This window comes from Plodia interpunctella, chromosome 16 (assembly GCF_027563975.2).
Source record: "Plodia interpunctella isolate USDA-ARS_2022_Savannah chromosome 16, ilPloInte3.2, whole genome shotgun sequence".
Classification (NCBI taxonomy): domain Eukaryota; kingdom Metazoa; phylum Arthropoda; class Insecta; order Lepidoptera; family Pyralidae; genus Plodia; species Plodia interpunctella.
Genome location: NC_071309.1, coordinates 6,876,823 through 6,894,863, shown reverse-complemented (window position 1 = coordinate 6,894,863; position 18,041 = coordinate 6,876,823). Strand labels below are relative to the sequence as shown.

Sequence of the window (18,041 nt, the reverse complement as noted above, 5' to 3'; positions counted from 1 at the left end):
TTCCAGATTTTTTTCATCTGATTATTATTTTCCAAAATAAGTTTTGTAAATATACTTAGTTCACAACTCTTGGCTTTGTCTACCCTAGAATAAAGATGAGACGTGAATGTACCTATTTGTATATATTTTGATTTAATCTAGAGACTGTACCACGAATGAAGGCCCGTGGCAATATGAGGGACTGTCCGTAATAGATAAGCCACATTGTTTGCAGCGACTTCTTTCGTGGTACGTGGTGCTCCACACTGTCGCCGAACACGGATACATGCCGACGCGAATGCGTGAACATTGTGTAGTTAGTATGAGTGCTTTTATTTACCGCAATGAAAAACCAACAAATGTTTACTGAATCCGCCAAAGTCTGATGACAGTGTGGAACTGGCATTACACCGACTTTCAAGCGCCATCTAGTGCCCAGTAGACAAAGACAAGTCGGTACCAACACGCCATCTAGTATGGAATAATAAAAATAAACAGTACTAATTTTTAACGCCACCTAGTATCAAAAAGTTAAATTTAAATAGTAGTGTAGATGTCTAATAGCGCCATCTAGTGGCGAATAGAAGCCAACGGGTGAGTTTATTCGTTTCTTCGATAGGTGGTGCTATGTGTTTATAGTCTGCTATTTAATGATCGTCGATTATACATTATTATTTGGACACCATGCTAGCTTCTATTTACCACAATGAAAAACCAGCAATGTATGCCGGCCAAAGAATAATGGATAACAGTTCAGCGTAGCTGTCCTTATGCAAGCTCCAGATTGTCGTCGAACATTTTCTTAAACTTTGACGGATTGTTATACATTGCTGGTTTTACATTGCGGTAAATAAAAACACTCATACTAACATCGCAATGTTCACGCATTCGCATTAGCATGTCTGAGTTCGGCGACAGTGTGGAGCTGGACATTAAAGAAATAACAAACTCAAACAAATATTAAATTTTTAATATTTATTAATTAATATATACTTATGTTAAGAAATACATCGTAGGTTAATGAAAACTGTCAATTGCGCTGAATCCTTCATCCATTGTAGTGTCGCTATCTATTGTTTTTGATTCCTCGCTTTCTCGCTCCTTGTAATTTTTGACGACATCATCTATCGCCGAAAATACACATTTCTTGTTAATTTTAGCCAAAATTTTCTTATCGTGGAACCCGTGATTATGAAGATTTGCCCTGTAAGTAATGTTAATAATAAGTAACAATGCATGTAATAAATTATGACTACATTATTTAATAGAAAACTATATGTAATAGTTTCTAACAAATTCCTTTATCTAGAATACTCAGTCAGTGTATCAGTGTGTAGTGTTTTCTTTAATTATGCTACAGCATAATTTGTGTATATTATGTTGTTAATTTTGGCTAATAAAATAAATTGATTTGTGGTGGTGGTGGTTGTATGTGCATACAAAGCCCTATCCTATTGCTCAATCGCGACAGACAACACAAAATTTGTATGGAGTTTTTTTATATGTCAACGCATGCAGTGTCAAAACCTATGGAAAACAACGAAGCACAAGGAGCAATGGCGCATTCGCCGGTAGTGTGTGGGTTTTTACAAATACGAGATCTTATTGTATTTGCTTCTACGCTATGTTCAGGCAGTAAACTATTGAGGCATTCCCTCGGCGGTAGCCGATCCTGGTTATTATAACAGTGTAATTGAAACACAACGATGGAATATGTTATCTGTAACCCAACCGTTTGAGCTGAAAATTTGTATGTGCAATAAAAAAAAAAAGAAAAAAAAAACATTGCACCACCTCGCTGGAATACGGCGTTAAAGTCCACCTTTTGCACACTTTTTTTTAAATAAAAAAAATATTTATTTTTTAAGCAAAACAAAATAAATAAATAGAAAATAGCCTCTACCTGTTGACGACGACGTTGTCCCTGGTGACTAGGAAGGCCATGCACTTGTGGTTGCGGTAGTCGATGCAGCGCCAGCGCCGCAGCGCGCCGCGCGCCGACTGCAGGTTGTACATGTAGCGGTTGAGCAGCACCTGCAGCGCGCCGCGGATCGACACCGTGTACTGCAGGTTCGCTGTGGCTGCGGGCCGCACAATATCTTTTAACTGTATCTTTGTTTGTGTTTTTATATATTTATTTTAAAAAGGTACAATCACAGATTACAGAACTTAAATTACTATTTTATATAATAAATCTGCACATCTTATTAATTCTGAAATCCTAATGACGATTTCATGTACAACACTTTCAGATGCAAACAGGTAGATTGTATCTAAAAATTAGTATGTTGGGAAGAAAAATGTGGAAATACGATAAACACTAAATACGTTGCGAAACTAATTTAACTTTATGCTGGCTTCCCGCTATCCGCGAATAGTTCACCGAAGTTTGGGGAAATCGGAATACATTGATGATTTTTCGTTGCGGTTAATAAATGCATTCATATATAATAAACAATGTCCATGCATTCGCGTCGGCTTTTGTCAAGTTCAACGATAGTGTGGGGCCGGCATAATACACATAACAATGTTAAATTACAATATTTATTCTACCTACATAATTTGTAAGTTTATTGTAATGACGTGGGTACTATATTATGTATTTTGATAAAACAGAGATTTCCTTCACCGGCACAGCTGTGTCGCGCTACTTACCTTTTATATCTTTGGGAGTGCTAGCAGAGATTTCAGGCTTGCAGTCGTCGTCAGAGTCGTGGGCGCCAGCGTGCTCCGACAGCGGCTCCGCAGGGGGCTCCGCGTGTGTTCTCAACTCACTGACATATATACCAATTAACTCATGTGTATACCAATCTTACTCATGTATAGTAATTTTCACCATCACTGACTTCCAGTGAAGGAAAACATCGTGAGAAAATCTGGTTATACAGTTTCAGTTCATTAGTGTGTATGCGACTCCTTGTTTACTAGACGTAGGTAAGTAATCGTAAAAACAGTGTTAGATGCCTTTTGAGGACTTGAATATAATCTGACACCAGTGTTAGCAGCAACACATTAGAAAAGAAAGAACGAAAATAGGTAAAATTAGAAAGGAATTAAAATTACTGCACGCTATGCAATTGCTCAGTCATGCTCAGATGTTTTCTACATGTTTTGATACTGACGTGCGTTGATTTACGTCAAAACTTTACACGTTACTGTGTTGATTGTCGACGAATGTCAAAACAATGGCGCATGGCTTTAATAAGTACCAAAGGCAAAATAAATTTTGGGATGATTAAGTAAAACAAAAATATTTTAACAACATACAGAAATATTGTTATATCTTGTTAAACCAGTCAACATTAGCTTATTATAAAATATTAGTATATATTTTTTTATTTTGGTAAATACATATAGATTTATATTATTGATTACATTAGCATTTAATTTAATCAATACCAACCTACTAACTAAGTCTTGTTTAACATAAATTTTCCTTGCTGCTGCTGGTACAGCTACCTAAAAATAAATATTTTACTTCAATTTAAGTAAATATAAATAACATTGTCTCAATTAAATAACATTACGAGACATGCTTTTGATAGAATTGGCAATTTGAAAATTAGCCATTTTAAAAAATATATACAGTATTTTATAGGATATAAAAAGTTCCCCGAATTAATGTGGGCTACTAACTAGGGATAAATAGATTAAGATTAAAATCCTAAAACATTAGTTTTAATATTTTATTACCTCTTCCACTCCATCACTAGTAGGTACAGCAATTCTTTTGACTCCAGTAACATGGCCGAGGTTTTTTTCTTCTACATATGATGATCTATCTTGGATATTTAAACTGTGGTTAGTCTGAAAATTAAAATATTATAAAATCAATGACAATATAATAGCGTTGGAAACAATTAAATTAGGTTCTTCAGTACATTTTTTATGTATGAGTATTTTTGTTTTTATGCCTTACTACTAACATAACTTGCTATGCATATATGTCATGTATTTATTCAGGGTTACAAAACACGCACAAGGTTTTCTAGACCCTTAATATGAAGTCCTCTTGCGGCCTCAGCAAACGATGTCATATTTTCAACTGGAACCAACACTTCTCCCGTGTATATGTACTCCAATATGAGTGACATGTTCTTGTGTGAAACATTCTGAAATGATAATAAATATGTATTAAAACTTTGGAACTAAATTAGGTATATTTAGAAAAAATTTTTTTGCTAGCCTGTTGATGTATCCCACTGCTGGGCAAAGGCCTCCCCTTCCTTTTTCCACAAATCTCTGTTGAGGGCAGCCTGTTGAAATTATTAATATTTATTATTAAATGCCTCTCTCATCCATGTACAACTTACTAGGCAAAGGTACAGGATAGAGGAGGGTGGTGTACATCAATACAGGAAACAGTGGGCAGAAAAAGACTGAAATGATGATGATTACTATTATATAAAGCCATCAAGTGTCCCAGTGCCAGGCAAAATTACTTTAATTTTGAAATAATATTAAAGCAATTTTTCTTTGTTCTTAAAAATACTAACCAATACAATTTAGCCACTAAATAAACATAAAAATAAACACATTCTCACATTAAGAAACAGTACTGGATGCTGGCACGGGGCAGACGTGATGAGGTCCTTTAGATATGGACTGGCCAGAGCAAGCAGCACTTGGTGCACCTTTACAAAGTGGCCATCAGCTGCCAGAGTCATATCCACTAGCTCTCCATTCTGAAAGTGGTCATTATAAGTACTTTACCTTGTAGCATATGGAGTGTGGTTCCGCCTTAAAGGACCTGAGCAAATGGTGACACTTTGTCAACTGAGAGTTAAGAGGTATAGTATTATTTGTAGTAAGGGTTGACGTCCGAGTAAATCTTTTGTAAAAACACAGCCAATTTTTGTTTACTTGGTGGTTTACATATGTACATATTTTGTTAAAGAATCTTGATTTATCAACAAGAAAATAGCTCATAATGAGGACATACATATATACCTACTACAGTACTTTAGCTTGAGGCCAAATTAATATAGAATAATACACAAAATATTTCACGTATACATCAAGTATCTCAATTGATTGCTACAACAAAAATGTTACTGCAAACCTACCTGTTGAAAAGAAGTAAATCCATTGCAAATGCTGTTTTTATATGAGTTCCAAGAAAGGGAGAACTGAGATTGTACCATTTTTATGTCATTAGACAATATGCGGAGTTTTCACAATTTACAATAAACGAATGATGTAAATGGTAGAAATATGGACAACATAAATAATCAACACAACAGACAGCAAATCTTCACAAAATAAATCTTAGAAGCAAAGCAAACTGTCACAAACTAAATTCAACCATAGTTAACAGTGTCAATGTCAAAGACCACCAATAGATTGACTACACCGATGGTCTGATATGCATGTGATAGGTTCTTGCATTTGTCTATGCTATTTATGTCACTGTCTTGTCAGTGTCATGCACACCTTGTATTGTGTGACTTTGTTTGTGTGTGTTTAGGTTTTATCAGTATCTATTTCTATCCAACTTTAATTTTAATTATTTATTGCTTTGGTACACTCGTTTGCATTTCACACGTTCCGAAATGTTTGAAGCATATTAATTAAAATATTATTACTATTGATTTATTACCTACCTACAGATCGTTATGCAGTGAGTTCATTATCAAGAAATTATAATAACAAACAACACACCTATCATAAAGTCATCTCTCTATATGTGTTGATAAGAAGTGTATTACCTAAGTTGGATCAATTTTTGTCGTTAGAAATTAAAATGGGTACTTTTAACAAGCTGAAGCCGGTTTCATTTTTGACTTTCAGTGGATCTACAAATTTTAAAAACATATTTCACAGGTAAATACTAATATTTTATAATAGGTTATTGTTGATTCCATGAACGTTTTTCGTTGATATTGATGATGTTACAGTATTTTACTTAATACTGATAAGGACTGTAAATAAAATAAGGCATGAAAATCCAAGTGCTGATGACCTCTGTCTCTACATGCCCTCTATCTGAATGTACAAATATATCGGTTCTGTTCTGAGTGAGTTGTGCCCGCTTCTGTGATTGTGCCTATTGGAGATACCTATAAGCTTAGTGCATAAATGGACAACACTCAACTATTTGATTGTTGTCCATTTATTTATGTATATTTAATATTAATTATAGCCTCACTGCAATATGGACAGAAGACTTTGTACTGTAGTAAGAATAAATATGTGTTTGTTATTGTTCTTTTTAGGTACAGCACAAACAAACATAAAAAGTATGATATTGTTGTGATTGGTGGTGGCATAGTAGGATCAGCTTCTGCAAGAGAACTAGTAAATAGACATCCTCAGTTGAAGATAGCTTTAGTTGAAAAAGAGGATCGCTTTGCTTATCATCAAAGTGGAAATAATAGTGGGGTTATTCATGCTGGTATATACTATAAACCAGGTACACTGAAAGCCAAGTTGTGTGTCAGAGGCCTTGATTTATCTTACAAATATTTAGATAAAAAAGGCATAAAATATTCAAAATGCGGAAAATTGATTGTGGCATCTGACAGATCTGAGGTTCCTCGATTATTAGATTTATATGACCGTGGAATCAAAAATGGAGTCAAAGATTTGACTCTATTAGATGCTAAAGAATTGCGTGAAGTTGAGCCTAATTGTAAAGGAGTACAGGCACTGTGGTCTCCGCACACTGGAATTGTGAGCTGGGGTGAAGTGACTAGGTCTTACGTGAATGATTTTGAAGAAAAAGGAGGCAATTCATACTTAAACTTCGAAGTGAGTAAATTTACTGAAACAGACAGTGCTGATTACCCTGTCATGATAATAAACAGCAAAGGAGATGTTGTTCAGGCTAAATATGTTCTGACATGCTGTGGACTCCATTCTGATACCATTGCCACTCTAACTGGCTGCCCTGAGGAACCCAAGATTATTCCCTTCAGAGGTGAATATTTATATGTAAAACAAAATAAAAGCAATATTGCCAAAGCGAATATTTATCCTGTACCAGACCCACGGTTTCCATTTTTAGGTGTTCATGTAACTCCCAGAATAGATGGACGTATAATAGTGGGTCCAAATGCAATTTTAGCATTTTGTAAAGAAGGTTACAGGTAATTTTAAATATTTACGTTAACATGTTCTATTTTTCTCTTATTTGACACAGAATTTTAAAATAATAATAATATATCCTTGAATTCGTATAAACTTCATTTTTAAGCAATAATTAAATAACTTGTATTTATGGGGATGTATCAGTAATCAACAGTGTCTTATACATACATATATATATACATATAATAAGGTTGTAAGTGGGCTATGTCTGTACTTACATAGAACATAGTAAAGAACAATAATTGTGGGACTAATAGAGGCCAACACAATTTTTTTTGTCTGTCTGTCGGTATGTTTGTTCGCGAATCACGCGAAAACTTCTAGATGGAATTGGATGTGGTTTCCACATTGTGTAACTTAAAATCTAGTACCTATAGGCTATATGTATATCGCTATTGTTGATAAGAACTCGAGAAATTGACAATAATAAGTTATGCGTGAAATAAACGCGGACAAAGCTAGTAAAAAATAAGGTCAAGCAGAGGTGAACATTATTTCTAGTATTGACCATAGAATAAACTAATATTAAACATTTATATGATTAACATACAAGAGATAACAATGATGTTTGATATGAAAATGGCCTTGACTGTATTGAACTAACTAATATTAAGTAAACATTTTCAGATGGAGTGACTTCAATAGTCATGAATTGAAAGAAATATGCGGATTCTCTGGTTTTAGAAAAATGGCATTCAAATATGCTGGATTTGGATTGAAGGAAATGATTAGATCAGCTATAATACCATTGCAAGTCATGCAGATACAGAAGTACATTCAGAATTTAACAACAGCAGATGTTGAACGAGGACCCGCAGGTGTAAGGGCACAGGCAATGTCTAAAGATGGTACTTTCATTTTCATTTGTTGGAACAATTTTCTATTTTCGAATTTTAAGTTGTTATATTTTCACAAAAGATATCAGCTTACATCATGACTCTTAAAAACACTTTATGACGCTTTATGGTGTTAAAAATATAGCCTATAGCAATCTTGGATAATGTAGGTACCTTTCTAATGGTGAAAGAATTAAATCGGTTCGGTAGGTAGGTTGTTCGGAGATTACCCGCCTCAAACATACAAACTCACATATGCTTACCTCTTTATAATAATAGTATAGATAGACATGAGTAATGTCCGAAAAGCTTCAGTTTCACTTGAGCATAAGGATAGCCATCGTCCATAAACATCTCGAATTACCCAAGCCCTAAGGACCTCATTGTTTCCAGGAACATTGATCGAGGATTTCGTTTTTGATACTAACCCGTCATCGGGTGCTATCGGTAGTCGAGTGCTGCATTGCCGGAATGCCCCGTCGCCGGGAGCGACCTCATCGCTAGCTATTGCCGAGATGATTGCTGATAAAATGAAAGAGCATTTCAAGTTTTAACCAGTAGCGTAAGAACAATATTTTGTATATCTATTGTATGCTAATCTATGTACAGTACATATTTGTAAATATACATGTGACTTATGAGATATGTATATGAGAATATATTATCTAATGTACATTTTCATCTCAAAATGGGGAATGGGTTTTGTTAAATAATAATAATAATCACAAAATAATACTATTGTATTATTCTATAAAGTGTAGCGAACTAGTTGTTGCCCTCGAAAACCTAAGTATTGAATGAAGTGAATTCGTGACAGATAGACAAACTTTTGAATCTATAGAAGTATGGATATTCAATTGTCATAAATCATATATGATTGCGTTATGTAGGTAGCTTCAGAAAGTTAGCTGGTGTTTGGTATAGGTTGTTTTTATTAATTTTGCACGTATTTATTAATTTTTCGTCCCAAAATCCGTATAATCTCCCCTGGTAATAAAGTGGCAGATACGAGGGCTGCTATTTATGTATCCGGAACTGGCCAATAATTCTAGAATATTTAAAAAGTAATTACAACATTTGAAAATAGAACTCTTCGGCTAGAGAATAAATATTTTTCATGTCCCTGTCATTTGTTTTTTTCAATTGGCGCCAATTTTGAAAATAGCTTGTCTTCATTGCCATGGATTTAACTCGTGAACATTTTCGCGCGATGATTTATTATGATTTTCGGCGTGGATTAACTCAAAAACAGTGCATCGAACAACTGATTTTAACTTTTGGAGATGAAGCACCATCGAAAACCACTGTGTATTATTGGTTTAAGGAATTTCAACGTGGACGGTCTATGCTCACGGATGAAATTAAGGAGGGTCGTCCTAAATCGGTAGTGGTACAACAAAATATTGATGCTGTGCGACAATTAGTAATGCAAGATCGTCATGTTACATACCGCGAGATAGAGGCGTCTCTGGGCATTAGTATGACGAGTATACACGCGATATTACACGAACATTTAATTGTTAAAAAAAATTGTTCGCGTTGGATTCCGCACAACTTGAGCGTAGATAAAAAACAGGCTCGTGTCGACTGGTGTAAGAAAATGATAAAAAAATACAACCGTGGCACGTCAAAAGCTGTTTATAATATCTACACAGGTGACGAAACCTGGATCTATGCTTATGACCCTGAAACTAAACAGCAGTCAACGGGGTGGGTCTTTCAAGATGAACCGAATCCAACAAAAGTTGTTCGTGCGAGAAGCACTTTAAAGCAAATGGTCGTTTGTTTTTTTGGTATCAACGGACATGTAGCTACAGTGCCATTAGAGAATAGTAGGACGGTTAATTCTGAATGGTACACCACCATTTGTTTGCCAGAAGTCTTTGAAAAAATACGAAAGAACAACCCACAACGCAGAATCATACTTCATCACGACAATGCTAGCTGCCACAAGTCGGCTGAAACAAATAATTTTTTGGAGGGTCAAAAGATTGAATTGACGGGTCATCCGCCGTACAGCCCCGACCTGGCACCCAATGATTTTTATTTATTTCCAAACATTAAAAATAAATTACGTGGTCAACGTTTTTCGAGCCGCGAAGAGGCCGTTGATGCGTTCAAAACACACGTTTTGGACATACCTCAATCAGAATGGAAAAAGTGCTTTGAAAATTGGTTTCATCGTATGCAGAAGTGCATAGATCATCGCGGAGAATACTTCGAGAAACAATAAAACCATATGTAATAATATATGTTTGTTTAATTTTGTTATTCCGGATACATAAATAGCAGCCCTCGTATTTTGCAATTCAGGACATTTTGCGACGAAGCGGTTTCTAGTGGTGCTAAATATATTAATAGATTATTTTTGAAAAAAGATAACAAAGGTGCTGCAATTCTATTGATTTACTAATAGTTTGATAGTTTTAAGTTATAATTATGTAATCCTAGATTATTCATGTATAAATTATGAAATTATATAAGGATTTAAAACATCTATATTCATAACTTTAAAATTAAATTAGGTAAACATGATAATTTTCCTAATTTTGTTTTCATTATAATTGGTTCAGTGGTTTTTGATATCATACAATTTAACCAAGATTATGGGAGGCATAAGGTCACAGCCAAGCCAACAACTAGTTATTGATAACTCTTTTAGGTTTATGATGTGTTGTTATATTTTTAATTGTTATTATTATTATAAGGAACATTTATAATTCAATAAAAATATTTATTTGATTAGTATAACAACCTTAACTGTATACAAAGAGCAACTATATATAAGTGGTATATAAAATCGATGATAATTAATAGATGATAATAAATTATGGAATTATCACTATATTATTCTTTGCTAACAATCACACACAGTTCTTTATCTGAATCAAAATTTCAAGGTTTTATTTAGGTACAGTCAACAGCACATCAAACTACTCTAAATCATTACAAATTCACCCATATTTATGGTTGCATAGAATCCACACAGGGTAACTTGATATGTGGTTGATTATACTAATTTTTATATAAACATTCTTAAAAATGTCATGTAATAAATCCATTAACTGTATTGTTAAGTTGTAATTTTTTTCTGGTGAGCATCAATTATTTCATTTTTCTATACTGATTCCATGTCTTGAGATTGATATAAAATGCGAATGAAGGTCATAGACTGTTGTGAAGTGGTATAGTATGTTGCTCACCACTACCATATATTCTGAGAATGAAAATATGGAGTATACTGAAAAAAAAAATAAACTACATTATTAACATGTTCAAGAGTATTCAGATTCATGTTCAAGAACCAGATTTTAAAATGTTTTCAGTTTTTATTTTTAGTATTACAATGTACATTTCTTTCAAAAAGTTACAGATTATAGATTATACAAATACAGGGATATTATAAATCCATAATCTTACAACTGAAAAATTGTTGATATCATTTTAAATTAGCAGACAAAACCTGCCTTTTGTCTGCAAATTGTACAACTAATGTAGTATGCAAATATGTCTAATGTAGATGAGAATTTAACCCAATTACCTGTAGTTGGTAATTGACTTACCATATGGCTCGCAGAGACTGTTGTGTCGTAAAAAGAAATAGGCCGCCATTGCAAATGTGCTGGCATTAATGAAAAAAAGCCTCCATTTCAGTTTCAAAGAATATTTTTCTATTGATGAAATATTTGGTCTTCTTCGACATTTTGTTAGCAATATACATATTAAAATCATATAAAATAATGATGAAGCTATAAATGTTTTAAAACACTTTTCGTGATATGCTGTAAAGAAAAAAATTTTTAATGGAATAAAATTGTGACTACTATTACTTTTTTAATGTTTTTCATTTATATATGTTTTATTAATGGTACCTTCTGAAATGGGAAGTCTTTACATACATTTCTCATAAAACCTTATTTAGCCAAATTCTGTGACTCCCAATAATAAATATAAAAAAGTAGGTATTCCAGCAATGGCATAAAAACCTTTATAGGTACATGTATAATTGTACTTTCTAATTCTTTCATAGTTTACTTACAGTAATGAAGAGAAGAAGTCCAATGTGTCAACCCTAACAGCATTATATTCTCAATTATATTTAGGCTCACTGCTAATTTAACTATTGTTATACAATCATCTCTCATAATGCTTCTATAATAATCCCATCGTAAATATATTAACATAAATCTTATTGGCGCATGTATGTAAATAGCTGTTTTCCATATAGTTATTTGTGGTTCATAGTTTCCTATGGATGCAGATATTGAAGGAAAAATATTTGGAATGTTACAATGAGTTTTATTCGCTCTATCAAAGTCCTTATACATTGTTATTAAGACACAAGTCAAAAAGGAGAACAAGGGAAGTGATACTGTAATAACAGACAGTTTAGTAACTGCAATCTTAAAATAAAATCTCTTTGCTGTAGCATTGTGCAATGGGATATACATTGAAGAGTACCGCCAATAGTTCTGTAGAGCTTACTCGACAAGACTTATTATCCTAGGTAATGTGAAAGGCACGATGTTTACGAATTGAAGATATTTTCACCATCCACCACAACTCTTTAGGCCTCTATACCCATTATTTGACTAATCATATTTTACACTCAAAAGTAGATATTAGTAATAATTATGAATTGCACATCAATTTAGTTGATATTATTGATATTTTCCTTCGTAGTTATTCGTACTGTCGTCGTAGCATTTTCTATTTCTTTTTATTTATTTATTTTTCCACCCAGCCCAGTCGAATCGAAGTCCCAATTCCATTCCAAATTTACCGTATTGACATTGACAGTTGACACTAAATCTTTCTCTTGCTTGTTTGAAGTTGACACAATATATTAGGTAGGTAATGGATACAGGGTACCTACTAATAGGGAGTATTACTGCACATTTATTCCGCCAGAGTACAGCAATGTATGTTAGGTACACAAAAGCTTTGCCGCCTTTTGAAATGTCGATTAAAACGTTTATTTTATAGTACTTTATTAATCATTTCAATAAGTAAGCATTCGTTTGTGAAAATACAACAATCCGAAATATTGGGAAAAAAACGTTTTCCATAAGATAAAAAACTTCGAAAACTATGGAATACGCCTCACGCTGTAAAATTTTCGAGCCAGTAAACGGTCGAAAAGAAGCTCGAAACACTTCACACGTGAAGAATTATTAAAATATGCAATTCATACAGATAAGATCTTCAGTCAAAATCAAGTTTATATCAGTTTATAACCACAGTTGACCAAATAATGCTAAAATAGTGATAATATTTTCAGGATAATCCATTAAATCCTTCCCTTTTCCTTTAAACTCGCACCACGATTGCGTAGAAGGTATTTTTGGTCGTAAATCTGCAACAATATTGAAAACTGAGCTTTGCGTAATATGCTCTATTCCTTGGTAGGTAGCTTAGTAGGTAGGTAAGTACCTACTACTAAGATTTGGAACTGCTGAGCCTATACCTACCTACCTATTGTTTATTATTTAGAAGGTCCCCGGTTTAGGTGGGTAACTAAGGAACACATGTAGCCTAGGCAGCTGATAGAAGTAAATGATATAACTTAAAATATACATCAAGAAATATGTTTTCTCTCTTTCTGTCAATTTCAAATTTTATAAAGTGCGATAGTGACAAAACATATTTTAGCTTAGAGTATGTTTAAACTTTTTTCTAACAGGCCGAATGCAGAGATTGCATGGCGCGTGGGGCATTTCTTAATCTATAATTTAAGCGGTGGTTGCGCCGTCGAAGTACCTACTTACTAAATCCATGGGTCGCGCTACGCGCTTGAACGTTTTTTTTTCAATTTTTTTTAAACCAAATGTCAAAGTCATCAACGGCTGAATAAGAAACAGACAGCAGGTAGACCTAGACAAAAAGCAAAGCAGGAAGTGCAGTTGAGTTGGAAAAAAGTTAAAACTGTTGTTAGATTTGTGATTTACTAAGTAATTTATTTTCTATGAAATAAATCAGATATAATTATTAACTTGAAGTATTTATATATAGGTACATACAGCTGATTCACGTTTTAGTTATTTTTACTTTCGCTTATGTTGTGATTGTGATAGTAACTGTTATGTAGGTAGGTTTATAATAGGTAACATAAAATATCAATTAGTTTCTATCTATTGTTTTATTTTTTTCTGTTAAATATTTAATTATGATCTTTTCTACGAAAAACCACGAATCTTCAACTGGCCGGTCCTATAAGTATATTTTGGCTCCATTTGTTATTTTACCTATAATGTTGTTAATTGCAACAATATCTAGAGCAGTAACAATAACTGTTATGGTATTTATTGGAATGGGAGCGTTGTATATAATTTCAAGACCACGTCATAGGAATAGGTAAGTGTCATTTAATAAATTTATTCATTTAAAAATTTTACAATCAAGCTTCATTAATAGAATATTCAACAGATTTATGAAGTTGAAAAATGTCACCCACAATTTGTAGCCAGTTCAAAGGTACCCATTAAGCTTGCTACATTTTCTCTTTGACTAGCTATTGTCAGCCTTTGAACAAATCCAGATCATTTTTAGAAAGTAGATATACTCTATATTTTCATCTTAATCATCTCATAAGTCTTTTTAAATACATTATGTATAAACACATATATTTGGTTCTGTTCAAAGTTCTATTATTACAAATGATGAGTATACATATATTTATATAAATACTTGGTTGAAAGATGCAGCCAAAAAAAAAAATTATTAATAATCTTTTAATCTCTATAATTCATGTGACAGAAGTGTCATATTAGCTTAGAAATTATTACACATATAGTATGGCGGTAAGAATCTCATGTGTATATATATTCTGTTCTACTTACATTCATAATATACTTAACTAATTAGTAGCTTAGTTAAAAATATTCATTTTGAAGTCAAATTTTTTATAATATTTTTCAGATCTCCCTTTTTCTTCTCATGGACTTTGTCATCAGGATTATACATGTTTTTGATGTTTGAATTAGTAGTCATGGATTTTTGGGAAATAACATATTTTGAGAATATTATATTTCTATTACTGTTTGCATTTACCTGCCACTTCTTTTATAAGATGAAGTCTACTGCTGACTTTGAACTGGCCACTGGATCATCAAAAGGGGTTGAATACAGGTAAATTGATAAACTATATTTTTTTTACAAAATGTCAATAACATTGTTAATATTTATGTATATGGTTTTATATATTAAATTTTTATTTTATATTAATACTGTGATTATGATTTATCTTAAATAGGTGTGAAATTGTGTTCAGTACAGAGCATTAAAAGCATGTTATAAATTATATTTAAAAATATACTTAAAGATCTTGGTATTTTTCAGCCCGGTGTTGACATCCGATTACCATTATTGTAAAATATGTGAAATTGAAGTTAATGAGGGATATTTTCATTCAATATGGTAAGTTACCTACAATATTAAGATTATTAAACATAACTAATGTTACTGAACTCAATTGTTTTCTAAAATTATAATTAGGTATTGTATTTGAATCATATGGTACCAATTGTGATACCATAATTTCATGTAGTAAATAATTAATTTATAATTATAATTTCTATGAAGTTTTAAAGGTTACAAGTTAAAGGAACATGACATTTTCATTATGCTTCTCAGGTGGGATTGCTGTGTACTGAAACCAAACTATGGATACTTTCTTCTGGGGCATATATTTTGTTTAGCTACTTTATTGTTTGGATCCAATTTGACTCTCACAACTGTCTGTCAGCCATACATATTTTATGGTCCTATTTTAATGCCTGAAGACTGTGGGGATGTTTACTATGATTGTTAGTAAGTAAACTTTTTCATTTATTTATGCACAATGCCAAGTAAAAAGTTCTTATTCTTAAAACTAATAATAGTTAGTTTGTCATTTGTTTACAATGTAAGTGTGTAATGTTACAATTGTAAAAATATGAATAATTGAGATAAAATATATATACATTTTTTTTTTCAGCTTAGCCCTGTGTTTTGTGACTTGCGTCTACAGCCTCGGATATGCATTAGTGATTTGTTCAGTACTCCTTCACCAGCTATTGAGTTATATTCCAAAGTATGGTGGTATGTATTTAATAATAATAAACTTATATTTATATGTTCTGTTATACTTACATTCATAAAATACATAGCCAATTTTTACAGTGGCAATATAATTTAAGAAACATACATATTATATATTTTTAAATCATGACGATTCAAGATGCACTGCGTGACTAGCAAGTACTATCTTGTATTGCCTATGCATTATATTTTAAATGCATTTGAAATTTTATTTCAGCATCACAATGGAAGAAAATGGTACATGTTTTTAATGTATGAAGAAATGAGTTCTTTCATGATAGGAAGAAAAAGTACAAGAAGATGTTCCCACTCATGAATAGATAAAAAATCCAGTGCAATACATTGTAATGTGGACAATTCTATTTTACTAATGACATTTGGATAAACCTTGATGCAGTTTGGATATTTTCGTCTTTATATAACTTTGTAGGATACAAAGTATTTCTTGTGAGATTTCTAGTCGCAATTTTGCTGATTTGCTCAATAATTACCTATATAAAAAAGTGCCACTTGTTAGTAGGTATGAAATCAATTGAGTTATACATAGATTTGAGAAGAAATTAAACTATAAAAACCATGTTTCTCGGTATTCAAGAAATATTGATTTCTCGTATTGTAATAGTGTCAAAAGCACAAATTTTTATTGCTACATTTAATAAACAAATTTTCACCAAACACATCTAATGCATATTTGTTAATAGATAAAGTGGGTTTTTTACTAGTGATCCTATGAAATAATACTTACCTGACAGGCATAATATTTTTCATTCAATTTTGTTCCATACATTATTGTTGTGAATATGCAAAAGACTTGTCTGATTATATTAGTCACACTGTTATAGTAATAATATTAGTAACACCATTTATATTTTTGTAAGTAGTTTACTTTATGAAATATTTTTCCAAGTGAGTAATTAATTTATTAAATATTTGCACAGGAAGGTAATAAGCACTCAAATAGCTAGTAGTTTAATTCGATGCTCAAATGTATTATTTAACACTTAAAATCACTTTGATAAACAAGGCATTTTAAAGAGTAGGTCGTTTTCCTTGTATTTTAAAAAAATATTATCTCAGTATTGCTGTCTAAACCTATTATCTGTGTAAGCAAATTATAATCTCGTTGGTTACAAGTTACAAGGTTACAAGTTTTAAAGCTCTCATTTTTGTCAATTTCTTCGGTCATAATGTAACAAAATAAAAATGGCTCTACTATGGATTTTCGATTTTAAAATCTATTTACGGATTCTACTAGCTTTAAAATTTGTATTTTTTCTTACAAACTGTATAAACATGTGTAATCATGTCTAAATTTTATTAGTCGTTTATATTACTTTTTACATTCCTTGTTTATTTTAGAAATCCTGTAAAATTATGTCTCAAGCAAGGCTGTAATGTAAAGGCCGAATTTTGAAAGTACGTTAAAAAAGAATTTTTGCCATGGAGCTAATTTCATACTCTTTTTATATTACTGAATTCATTCGTTGTTACTTTTAGCCTTGTTTACATGTATTATGGTGTACCATGTTAGAAGAATCTGTAACTTTAAACATTGGGTGCTGAAAACATACGCTGCGTGTTTTCGTATAAATCATGAATTGGCAGCATTCAATGTGTTAAATTCGCAATGAACAAGTTAATATTATTGTTTATAACTACCTATGTAAAGTACAATGTAGATTGTATATGTATATTTTTTCATAAAACAAATTGATACAAAATAAGCTATAGCTGACTTGATAAAAGAGATAATAAGATGTTTCAGATTTAGCTTTACACTTTTTTACAAACGGAGTAAAAACCATGAACATAACAAAATGTATTTATTATGTTTAGCAGGGATAATATCAATTCCAGGTTGCAATAATTTTTAATAAGTATATTTTATTTTATTAAATCTACGATATTAATTTGCTGAATATATTATACATGTATACTTATTCTAGTATTGGCTATTTATTTTTTTAAATAAGAACCTATATATTTTTTTCTAAATTGTTTATTTATTAGCCTATGACATCTCACTGCTCGGCAAAGGCCTCCCAGACTAAATATTAT

General features: G+C 32.1%; 4 protein-coding genes across 4 annotated transcripts; 2 read left to right on the top strand and 2 right to left on the bottom strand.

Moving 5' to 3' along the window:
* Window positions 1-928: 928 nt before the first annotated feature.
* Window positions 929-5,304, bottom strand: LOC128676327 (uncharacterized). Its single transcript, XM_053756385.1, has 8 exons — window positions 5,046-5,304; window positions 4,524-4,664; window positions 3,960-4,091; window positions 3,673-3,786; window positions 3,383-3,438; window positions 2,635-2,753; window positions 1,883-2,060; window positions 929-1,183 (listed from the first exon to the last, which is right to left on the bottom strand). The coding sequence occupies exons 1-8, from the start codon at window positions 5,121-5,123 to the stop codon at window positions 997-999; spliced, it is 1,005 nt and encodes a 334-aa protein (XP_053612360.1). The 5' UTR covers window positions 5,124-5,304; the 3' UTR covers window positions 929-996.
* Window positions 5,305-5,440: 136 nt separating this feature from the next.
* L2HGDH (L-2-hydroxyglutarate dehydrogenase) lies at window positions 5,441-8,906 on the top strand. Its single transcript, XM_053756381.1, has 4 exons — window positions 5,441-5,802; window positions 6,195-7,067; window positions 7,696-7,916; window positions 8,298-8,906. The coding sequence occupies exons 1-4, from the start codon at window positions 5,723-5,725 to the stop codon at window positions 8,456-8,458; spliced, it is 1,335 nt and encodes a 444-aa protein (XP_053612356.1). The 5' UTR covers window positions 5,441-5,722; the 3' UTR covers window positions 8,459-8,906.
* A 1,711-nt stretch (window positions 8,907-10,617) lies between these two features.
* PGAP2 (Post-GPI attachment to proteins 2) lies at window positions 10,618-12,697 on the bottom strand. Its single transcript, XM_053756386.1, has 3 exons — window positions 11,944-12,697; window positions 11,468-11,686; window positions 10,618-11,145 (listed from the first exon to the last, which is right to left on the bottom strand). The coding sequence occupies exons 1-3, from the start codon at window positions 12,353-12,355 to the stop codon at window positions 11,015-11,017; spliced, it is 762 nt and encodes a 253-aa protein (XP_053612361.1). The 5' UTR covers window positions 12,356-12,697; the 3' UTR covers window positions 10,618-11,014.
* A 1,063-nt stretch (window positions 12,698-13,760) lies between these two features.
* GABPI (beta4GalNAcTB pilot) lies at window positions 13,761-16,276 on the top strand. The gene is made up of 6 exons (XM_053756825.1): window positions 13,761-14,258; window positions 14,823-15,032; window positions 15,243-15,320; window positions 15,537-15,713; window positions 15,880-15,983; window positions 16,201-16,276. Exons 1-6 carry the CDS (start codon window positions 14,071-14,073, stop codon window positions 16,239-16,241), a joined length of 798 nt encoding a protein of 265 aa, XP_053612800.1. The 5' UTR covers window positions 13,761-14,070; the 3' UTR covers window positions 16,242-16,276.
* Window positions 16,277-18,041: the final 1,765 nt, after the last annotated feature.

Excerpts from the sequence above, each read along its gene's own strand:
- GABPI (XM_053756825.1), top strand. The coding sequence starts at position 14,071 with ATGATCTTTTCTACGAAAAACCACGAATCTTCAACTGGCCGGTCCTAT. Across the intron at positions 14,259-14,822 it reads AGACCACGTCATAGGAATAG|ATCTCCCTTTTTCTTCTCAT; the intron begins GTAAGTGTCATT and ends AATATTTTTCAG. Across the intron at positions 15,714-15,879 it reads GATGTTTACTATGATTGTTA|CTTAGCCCTGTGTTTTGTGA; the intron begins GTAAGTAAACTT and ends TTTTTTTTTCAG.
- L2HGDH (XM_053756381.1), top strand. The coding sequence starts at position 5,723 with ATGGGTACTTTTAACAAGCTGAAGCCGGTTTCATTTTTGACTTTCAGT. Across the intron at positions 5,803-6,194 it reads TTTAAAAACATATTTCACAG|GTACAGCACAAACAAACATA; the intron begins GTAAATACTAAT and ends TGTTCTTTTTAG. Across the intron at positions 7,068-7,695 it reads TTTTGTAAAGAAGGTTACAG|ATGGAGTGACTTCAATAGTC; the intron begins GTAATTTTAAAT and ends AAACATTTTCAG.
- PGAP2 (XM_053756386.1), bottom strand. The coding sequence starts at position 12,355 with ATGTATATCCCATTGCACAATGCTACAGCAAAGAGATTTTATTTTAAG. Across the intron at positions 11,687-11,943 it reads GACTTCTTCTCTTCATTACT|CATATCACGAAAAGTGTTTT; the intron begins GTAAGTAAACTA and ends TTTTCTTTACAG. Across the intron at positions 11,146-11,467 it reads CAGTCTCTGCGAGCCATATG|TATACTCCATATTTTCATTC; the intron begins GTAAGTCAATTA and ends TTTTTTTTTCAG.
- LOC128676327 (XM_053756385.1), bottom strand. The coding sequence starts at position 5,123 with ATGGTACAATCTCAGTTCTCCCTTTCTTGGAACTCATATAAAAACAGC. Across the intron at positions 4,092-4,523 it reads ATCCAGTACTGTTTCTTAAT|AATGTTTCACACAAGAACAT; the intron begins GTGAGAATGTGT and ends TTATCATTTCAG. Across the intron at positions 2,061-2,634 it reads CACTCCCAAAGATATAAAAG|CCACAGCGAACCTGCAGTAC; the intron begins GTAAGTAGCGCG and ends TGCGGCCCGCAG.